At 27.3% G+C, this 10,425-nt stretch overlaps 1 protein-coding gene across 8 annotated transcripts in view; it reads left to right on the plus strand.

Annotated features, from left to right (window-relative positions):
* Window positions 1-8,435, plus strand: part of LOC105254704 (cholinephosphotransferase 1) — a 12,303-nt gene extending 3,868 nt beyond the window's left edge. For 2 of the 8 annotated variants that reach the window (XM_011263546.3, XM_011263541.3), the window contains 6 exons: window positions 557-691; window positions 2,133-2,264; window positions 3,498-3,656; window positions 3,757-3,882; window positions 3,972-4,113; window positions 7,494-8,435. In XM_011263546.3, the coding sequence (XP_011261848.2) occupies window positions 557-691; window positions 2,133-2,264; window positions 3,498-3,656; window positions 3,757-3,882; window positions 3,972-4,113; window positions 7,494-7,570 (771 nt within the window). In that variant the 3' untranslated portion in view covers window positions 7,571-8,435. Of the gene's footprint in view, window positions 1-556; window positions 692-2,132; window positions 2,265-3,497; window positions 3,657-3,756; window positions 3,883-3,971; window positions 4,114-4,401; window positions 4,763-7,493 lie in introns of those variants that run through there. The other 6 variants (XM_011263547.3, XM_011263544.3, XM_020028582.2 and 3 more) reach the window with 5 other exon arrangements.
* The last annotated feature ends 1,990 nt before the right edge of the window (window positions 8,436-10,425 follow it).

Here is a 10,425-nt window from a genome sequence, read left to right on the forward strand (position 1 = left end):
AAAGATATTTAAATGCACATTGTGCTAAAATTTTTATATTTTCAATAATGATTTATAACAAATATACATTACATTTTTTTCATATTTTCTAAAAAAAAATGTAGTGAGTATTTCTATATATATATATATATATATATATATATATATATATATATATATGCATGTATATATAGTATAGATAATATACTGAACTCTGTGGAACTTAAGTATGATGCAAAGAAGAACTAATTTTTCTTTATGATGGATACTGTGGTGTGCATTGAAAAAGTGAGTGAAAATCATGAAACATGATTCATTGTGCAATAACCAGCTGCTTCCTCGTGCCTTATAATCTTTTATGAATAATAAGAAAAGCATGTTTTATTTATATATTATATGCAGTAAATGTACGACCACAGATAGAACTAAGCCCATTCATAGCAGGATTATTGCAGCAATCTTCTATCAAGAGATATAACTTGTAAAGGTTTATAAAATATATATGTATACACACACACGAGAAAACAATGTAACGAACAATTTTCATCACGAATGAAGATCTTATGGCTTTGTTTAGATCCCTGTGCTCGGTGTAGGCACACTCAATAACTACATAGCAGTGCTCTTTTATGCAGGCTTCATTAAGGTGTTCCTTGAATTCTGTAAAGTCTTTGAATCTGGTGGGATTGGAAAAAATGGTTCCACAATTGCAGTAAGTCCCCAAAAAATGGCATTCATAATATACAACAATACATTCTTATATCTTTTGCCATTTTATATACAGTAGAAATGTTATCTGTTTCCTACATTTTTCTCTTCTTGCTTGCTGTTCTATCTATCGATTTCTTGTACTTTGAGAAACTTACATGCCGGATGTACAGTTATTATTACTGAAATATCGATGTATACCCCATTTGCATATTAAGCTATCAGAATGATATCTTGTGCAATTTATTTAAACGCTTTTTTTATTTAATATATTAAAAGCTTAACATATATAATTAACTCTTTAAATAATTTTTTTCCTCAAGAAATTTAATGTCATTTATTGTTCTCTGTTGTTAAACATACCACTGATGCAAAAAAATAATTTTAATCTGCATAAAAATTTTAAGTTACTAATTTTTGTGAAATCTTATGTTACATTTAATTATATGTTAAACAGACTTCTTAAATCATTTAAAGCATTTGAATGAATAGATAAATTATCATGTCTAAGCAAAAATGTGAATAGTTCACAAATGTTAATAGTTTATTGGAATCTGCTATATGTATTTTTTCCCGAGAGTAGCGATGCCTGCAAAGGAACGTATGATGTGTGTATTATATGTAAAACAAGAAGATAGCAAACACACGTTGTGAATGATCGAATGTCGCACAATGATAGAATTTCTCTTCGATTCTCTTGTTGGATCACGCGCAGAATTTGGGTCTCGCGCCACCGTATATTGTTCCTCGCACTTATCATGTCTTACATATTCCTGAAACAACAGCGGACTTTTTCATTATTTAACATCTTTAATTTTTATAAATAATTATTGAAAAAGTATTATATTTCTTTTCATATTTGATTGAGAGAATTATAAAAGATTACCCTATGTAGCATATTTCTTTTGATATAATAGAAAGAAAACTCTTTTTAAGTTTCTATTATATAAATTTTCCACAGATGGCTGTTACTCTACGTTTTTTGAATAACAAATAAAAGAGATTTATAAGTATTTATATGAATATATTTTTATATGAATTTTAAAATGAATTTTATATGAATATATTTATATGAATATACTTTATTGCATATGCAAAACAAATATAAAACAAAATTAGAAATCAGGGAAATAATAAGAGTGTATCGACATGTTCAGTTAATATATTTTAAATATGGAATTTTTTTATAGAAATTTTAATTATTCGTGAATATTCCTGTTGTTTTTTGTGATAACATTATAGATTGTGAGTTGATTAATAAACAATATGTTTAAAAACAAAATATGAAATTGTTTCAAAAGCGAACATATAATTCTTGATTTGTAACATGCCAACTATTAATAAACTAACATATCAAGAATTATGCGGAGTATTAGACAATCCTTGGTATGAGGGTGGTCTCTTTGACAGCTCTAATCAAAAGATCTTTCGTGTCGCTTATACAGTTGCCATACACTGGCACAGAGGTGAAGGTGTTTCCGTTATGGGCTGCTGTGGGCATCGCTATTTTACTTGCACAGAGCAGCATATCCGTCATTCTCGCCGGTGGTGTCGGAAAAAATGGCTCCACCGTCGCAGTAAGTCAGCTGAAAAAGTAGTAGGATCACATTGTGTAGTGCACTTTTTTTCATTCAGTATGTGATTTAGGTCCATTTAAATTAATGTATTTATATATTTTTTATTAATATGTGACAAATTGTATAACTTGAAAATAACAGTAGAATTTCATTCTTGTAGATGTGTATCACGATGGGCCTAAATCTAACAACATCGTGTAAAATTATTCATTAATTATTTTTATTTTCATACTTGCGTTGATATTTTTTTTATACTACATACTTCCTTACACAGATATCCTCACATACACACCTACCTGTCTTCCTTCATCATATTTTGCAGTTATATTAGACTATACATATATCAAATTTTATTGTGTCTCCAAGTTTTATCCAAGTTTTTTCCAGGCCTAACTCTCTTGCATGTATATGTTATAAAGCTGTAGAAGAAAATAGATGAGAAAAACTGATAATTAAAATTGTAACGCTTGGATATAATAGAACTTTATTTTTTACTATTAAAATATTAATCTTATAATATTTGGATATTGCAAGTTTTATTTTTTAATATTATATTGCATGTATATCGGATGAAGCTGATTTTTTATATTGTAATGATAACAAACTATGTTTTTCCTATATTGTACTTAATCCATCTTTTTCTTAAATATTTATCTAAATTGATTTATTTGTTGCATTAATATGAGTAAATACATATTAATTTTTACATATATTAATTTTTTTGGATTTAATATTATTTAACACATTTTATTTCCTTTATTTTCCTGTGCAACATTTTTTCTCGTTGAATGCAATAGTATTGCAATAGTATTTGTGCTGACAATATTATTGTACCAATTGTGTAGCATTAATGTATTACATTACATTTTATGAAAAAATTTTTTGGAATATAAAGTAATTTTATGTAGATATGTATATTTTTCCTCAATTAATACATTTTACAAATATATATTTAAGCAATGTATGAGATAATTTTCGTATCTATATTATATATATATATATATATATATATATATATATATATATATTTATTTATTTATTTATTATTTATTTATTTATGTATAGATATAGATAACATACCATTAGATGTTAACTGTAAAGACATTTTTAATTAATAAGTTTATTTGATAAAAACATATATTTTCTTGTCGTTTTTTACGAATATCAAATGTAATTTCTGTATAAATATAATTTGTTTTAGAATTTTTCTGCATAAGATCGATTTTATTTCAGGGAACATCTGTCTTATCGCCAATTATACCATTTAGTTTCGTGATAGTGCCAGCTTTTATAATATATAGAAAAAGCGCTGAGCACGTCTATGAAAATCATCCATCCTTGTATATACTTGCATTTGGGATGGTTGCAGCCAAAGTTACCAACAGATTAGTGGTATATATATATATTGATATCATTTGATTATATATCAAACTTTTGTGAATAAATATTCATATGAATATCATATTTCATATATATCTTATTCTTTTAACAGGTTGCTCATATGACCAAAAATGAGATGCAATATTTGGACAGTTCTTTATTTGGCCCAGCTATGTTGTTCCTTAATCAATATTTCAATTTTTTCATCAAGGAGTATTACGTTCTTTGGATGTGTTTCGTAAGTCGCGCGCTTTTCATATTTGTTAATGATTCGATTCTACACGAGATCTCGATTTTTAAGTAATGTACTATGTAATATGTGTTTAGATCTGGGTTACTTTGGATCTTTTCCGATATAGTGCTCAAGTATGCCTTGAAATATGTGATCACATGAAGATTAAGTTATTCAGGATACCATGCGATCATCATACAATCACTACTCAGATTTCTAACGTCACCGAGAAAAATGGTACTAATAGGTCACAACGTAACAGATTGCATAAGAAACATCACTAGAGTCAATTGGTGATAATGAATGCTCTGTATGTGATTCGTCTGATGCGAGTATTGTATAAAGAGGTCGTATTGTAACAAAGTATAAAAAAAGTATCCGACGAGTTCCGTGTATATAGATATTCGAATAGTACAGCTCATTTATTATCACGTTTAATTCATAATCTGTCGCGTTTCATAAACTAGTACGAATAATATTTAAGTCTTGATTGAACTGACTAGAGCAATTATCATGAACTTTCAGTATAGTGTACTGTACATCAAAATAAGAAAACGTCGCTCGAACGTATAATAAGAATAGCATTCGGTACTCATATAAGACAAGAAAGTGATAAATTATATAATCCATTGTGCAGGAAGAGAAGCACGATGTACATCTAAATGATGTCTATATGAGGATGTTATGAGGTTTTTTTATATCAATTGAATTATTAATTATTAATCTAAAATTTTTTAACATCGATGATTTCTGATTTCGATATGTCCTTTCTTCATTGCTGTAGAGTGCTCTAGTTATAGCATAATAGGAATTATGCTTCAAATGCACGATTAAGAATCAAAATGAAGAAACGAAATGAATAAATCATGATTCATAAATAACTCTAGTCGTTGGAAAATTAAGGATTGTTTTTTTGAATCGATAATTTAAATCGATAATTAAGATTTTTTTTATAATATAATGGGATTTATGGAATTATTTTCATTATAACAATTTTATATAATGTGTTTTTAAAAATATCTGGATACATTTTTTATTTCAGTTTATTAAAGAATGCAATTAATATATTTAAGGATATAAATTTATTTGTATTTGTTAACAAAAGTTGTAAAAGTCTACAGAAAAAAAAATTTTTCTTTCTAAAATATGTTTACCAGGACATAATGAATTGTATAAATTTTCTTTCAAAATCTATATCTTGATAACATGGAATGTGTGTCATGAACATTTTCTATTTCTGCTTTCATGTGTGTGTGTTTGTGTATTTGATAAAAAGAACAATTTAAAATGAAGATAGGATAAATTGAATTATATGAGATACGTCAGAATATACAAAGAGGCTACAGACAATTATAGCTTTGCACTAGATACGTTTGTTTACTTCTACATCGTATGACAATAGATATGATTAAGATAAATATTTTATTAAGAGATTCTTTATGTAAGTATATGTGACACATTCTGAGATACGCGCGTATATATATATATATATATATATATATATATATATATATATTTTAAATATATTACGTATATACATTTTACACGAAATGTTACAAGCAAATGGCAGATACATGCTTAATTATTATTTGTACATTACATTATATGTATAATTTTATTAGAATAATGTTTCCTCTTATATAAATAATAAGTAATTAAATTTTTATAATATACTATTAAATTTATTAGATATGAACTGCAAAAACTTAGTACATAATATTAGATATTTAGAGTGTTAATATTCATAATTTTTCTATTGTACTATTCTTAAAGGAATGTTGATGTAGGAGGACATAATATAACAAAAGGAACATTTTCTTATTGACACAATGTTTCAATTGCAGTATAACTTTTTTCGGGATATATTAAAATTTTTTTTAAAATCCTAATAAAATAAAATGCGCGGTCAAAAATAATTTTAAAATTACTTTCCATTTAAAAGAATTGTTATTGTAAATGGATGAAGTAGAGCAGATAAACTTTAGATTACTCTAACTGTAATTATATTTCTTTGAAGGCAGTACTGTAAATGTTATTTTAAATGAAGTGTAATTCTATCTTTTATCTGTACCGTATTTCTCGAGTTTTGTTTCTTCATTGTATTATATATTCTGGATAAATGAATTTATACTGTGATATATTATTCTTTATTTTAACCAGATTCATTAGAAATGTTTTTAGAAGAATCAATTTATTCAAATCTCGACACATCCAATAGTTGTATTGCATCATATTCAGAAAATTGTTATTTAGAATAAATTTTTAAATTTATTTGATAGAAGTATATCAACAAAAAAAGTTATATATTGCGATACATTCCATGCTTTAAAAAAAGAACGAATTAATAAAAATAAAAAAACGAATGTAAAATTATTTGCAAAATTTCACGTGAAAAGTTAATGTGTGCATGTTTTCTGCGTTTCTGCTTCATCTAAAGTCCTTGTTTTTTGTGCAAAACTTGCTTAAGACATAACATGAGAAGGTAATGTGATCATGAGAATCTATATTGGGATCGATCGATTTAAGTATAAATGTTTTCTACTATAAGAAAATGCATCACTAATATAAATATCTTGTATATTTGTATAATATCGTTATATATTACGTGTGCATGTTACAAACAAGTAAACTGTTACCAGTTTCTTGCACGTTTCCAAAGCGTCATTTGCATGTGCTGTTTAGTATTTTTACATTTATTTCTGAACGATTAGATTCAATTCATTCATACATCTGCAAAAATCATACAGCTTTTTATGTTTAATAGATATTAATATCTTTTCAAGAGGAAAAAAATACTAAAACAAATTTCAAATTAAAAATATTGTATTTTAAATTTGATGTTTGTGCAATTTTAATCTTGTAAGATGAACAATGTGTATATGGCAATTTCTTTAAACGCGATTATACAATGATAGTATGATAGTTATATGACAGATTTTTTTCAATTCTTTAATCAGAAGAGTTTTTTTGATATTACGAATAAATTGCAAATTTATACTTCGTGTAAAGATGCACGAAGGATTTTTGTTATGACTTTTTATTTATGTAGCATATGTCAGAATTATTTTTCGCATGTTTTTCTGCCTGCTGCTTGAATTTTGTTTTTAAGTTATTGCAAGAACAATGTATAAAAGATTCCAGAAATAATATATATTATTGATTGGCAGTAGAGTATATATATTTTCGTGTTTTTCGTAAAGAAATTGAACATTTAATTAGATGGACATATTTGGAAGTAAGAAATTTAGAAGCGCGCTAAAAAAGGAATTTGTGTTCTCCGATTTCATTGCATTAAAAAATATATTTCCTATTATCTGTATTATTTAATATTTTTCGCAAAAAAACGAGCTAATTATTCATTTATTATCATATAAGAAAAAAATTTTTGCACATGTGAAAACAATTTGCAACAATTTGCAATTTTTTCATAAACATGAAAACTGGAGAACATGAGTTTCTTTTTTGTACTCTTCAATTTTATCATATGTGAAAGTTCACAAATCAATTCAAATTTAAAAATCCAAAAATGCTGTTAAAGGTATTAGGTATAGAGAGCATTAGAACATATGTGTCGTATGTTTGTATTCGTTGGTATGCATGACAAGTTTTGTTCACAGTTCACATGATGGTGGAAGAAGAGCCGCTGTTAGATGAGGAACATCATAACGGATCTGATGCGACTGTCGACCTCTGATATTAGCGATAATATTAATATTGTTAGATCAGCCTTACACTCCACGACTCAAAACGCAATAACGCCAAATTGGTTGTAATAGGCGAGATAATAAAGCATCGCGTTAATTATCGTCCGATAATATTACGAAACAACAACTGCGGAAATATACGTGGCGATACATGAGGAGTAGTAATTTGTCTGTGTCGAATGCACGAGGATATCTTGTTGATGTGGTTGCGTATAAAAAAAGAGGTATCTCTCGCATTCTTTTTATAAGGTAATTATTAATATTATTTTAATAATGCGATCGAATATGTATATATATGCAAAGAATGAAAAAAAAACGGTACAAAAGTGTTAGCGATACAGTTGAATTGCCGTCGATGACAAAGATTCGATATGTTTGTAATAATTATCAGGGTGCATTTACGAGTAAAATCATTTTTTTTAATTACGTAATATTATACGTAAGCTTGTTATATCGGTATTATACTAAAGGATACTACTTAAACAGTTGCATAGAAGCGAAAAGATATATTTCGCCCTCTCGTGCTTTATTCAAAGAGATTCAATCTTTGAAATAGCGAATTTGAAGATACTTGTAAGAATGCTATAGTTGTATTCTGACAGAAATTCTTTGTACTTTGATATGAATGAATATAAATGAATTGTCGCATCGAGTTTGTCGAAAGAAAATATTTGAATCTTTGAGATAAGACATTGATATGTTTAATTTCTTAGGTGAATTAATAAGTATTAATTAAGTCTGATGAAATATAAGATTAGAAATAATGGAAATAATATTTGATTAAATATTAAAATAATACTGGATCTAATGGCTCGCCGTTTTAATATCGCTCGTAATAGGATTAATTTTTTTTACGCAGCAATATATATATATATATATATATATATATATATATATATATATATAGAGAGAGAGAGAGAGAGAGAGAACTATCAAAGAGAATCAGATATATATTTTATATAAAAATAGAATGATTTATACGTAAGGAGAAATAATTCCGAAAGCTTGCAAGACATTATTAAATATATGTATAAGCTAGTAAAATGAACGGACACTACAGTATTATAAATGTTAATTATATAGTGTTTTAATTCTCTTTTGCATCTTTATCTATATATACAGATATATTTATCTTGATGTTGATTGCTTGCATGTGAAAACTTTCGCTTTAGTCACAAAAATTAAATCTAGCGAATGAATATTAAGCTTTTATTTATTTTTCATGAATGTTTAAAGCAAATCGTTATTCTTTGTAAAGGTAATAAAATACTTGATTTAATCTGTGGTGTTCGCACAGCATAAAATAATTTGCTATCACGCTGTAAATATACAGGCATTAAGATATTTTTATCTTACGCAATCGTAATTTATTATTGATACGCTATTTAATAAAATTTGTACGAACGTAATAACGAATTTTCTTTTAATATAATAAGAATTTTCCTAAAAAATATTATCCCAAATTATGCGAAGAGAAAGCGGAAGAATATATTAATTTTTTATTAATTTTTAATATTATTTTCCTCGAAAAATTAAAAAAAAATCTTGTACAGAGAAATATTTTATTCCACTCTTTCGACACGTGTACTTTCATCTCTCTTTATATTATTCGTTACATGGAATGATATATTTGAATATGTTAAATTAAAACGGAGTCATCAATATTACATAAATGTCTGTCAATACACGTTTGTCACTTGTAGCAGAAATAAGACTGTTATTGCTCGTCCGCGTTATTTGCATAAGCTGCGGGTTTCAAAATGAGGCCACGAACCTCCTATAGATCATCTATGACCCTCCATCAAAGAATTTCCACGTGGAGTACTCTGGACATGGTCGAAAACAAACATAAAAAACGACAACCTTGTCCTTCGTCCTGCCTTCGGTCGGTCGCTTCTATGTATCGTTGGATTCGACCTAGTCGACGACGCCCTCAAGGTTCCGGCCCCGTTCTCATCCCCGCCCGTCTTCCTCAACGCACCCCCAGACATTCAGCTGAACCCGACGTTATTGATCCGGCTGGTGACGCCGTGCGAGTACGCCAACCGGGCCAAGGGACGTACTTCTGGACGCAGAGTCGAGTTGGGGAGCTTTAAGCTCTTAAGCTCTTATAATTGGAGATATTTAAAGCGATATCGAAAAAAAATGACACGTTTTTCCCCAACTCGTTATGAATCTTCTGACGTGTAGGACATAAGTATATTTTTTTCTTTTTTTCAAATAAATTGGATTTAACATAGATTTAAGGAATGATTTTAAGTAAGGGGAACAGAAGTAAAAAATTATTTGTTGATTTAAAAATTTTGTTAGAATGTCATTTTGTTCAATGGGAAAAGTTCTTAAGATATCAAGTAAAAAGATGATATGAAATGTTAGCTATCAATATAAGAGACACGAGAAATAATGATTTGTCGATTTTATTTAATCTTACGACCGAATCGAGATAAAATATTCTTAATAAAAATAATAATAAAAAACGAAAAACAAAATTATATTTCTGTTTCTTTGTGAAAATAATATAAACTTAAATTACTCTACTTGTAATTAATCCTGCATGGATAATTTTTTAATATTTTTTTAGATAATTATATGTATATAAATACAAAAACTAAGGATGTGTTAGCAACCTAGGATCATATAACAAAACTATTTTTTAAATCTTTAATATCACCGACAAATTGATAAAAGCCACGTTTTTTATATCCTTTATTTGAAAAAACATATGAGCACAATTTAATTTATTTTCTACATATTACGAAGAAATATACGGTCTGCATATTATGCATTCTATATATCATATACGAAAAAATCAATATGGTCTAATACGGTCTATATACGTAAAAGA

The sequence above is a fragment of the Camponotus floridanus genome, unplaced genomic scaffold, assembly GCF_003227725.1.
Source record: "Camponotus floridanus strain SB8 unplaced genomic scaffold, Cflo_v7.5 scaffold1, whole genome shotgun sequence".
NCBI classification, from domain to species: Eukaryota; Metazoa; Arthropoda; class Insecta; order Hymenoptera; family Formicidae; genus Camponotus; species Camponotus floridanus.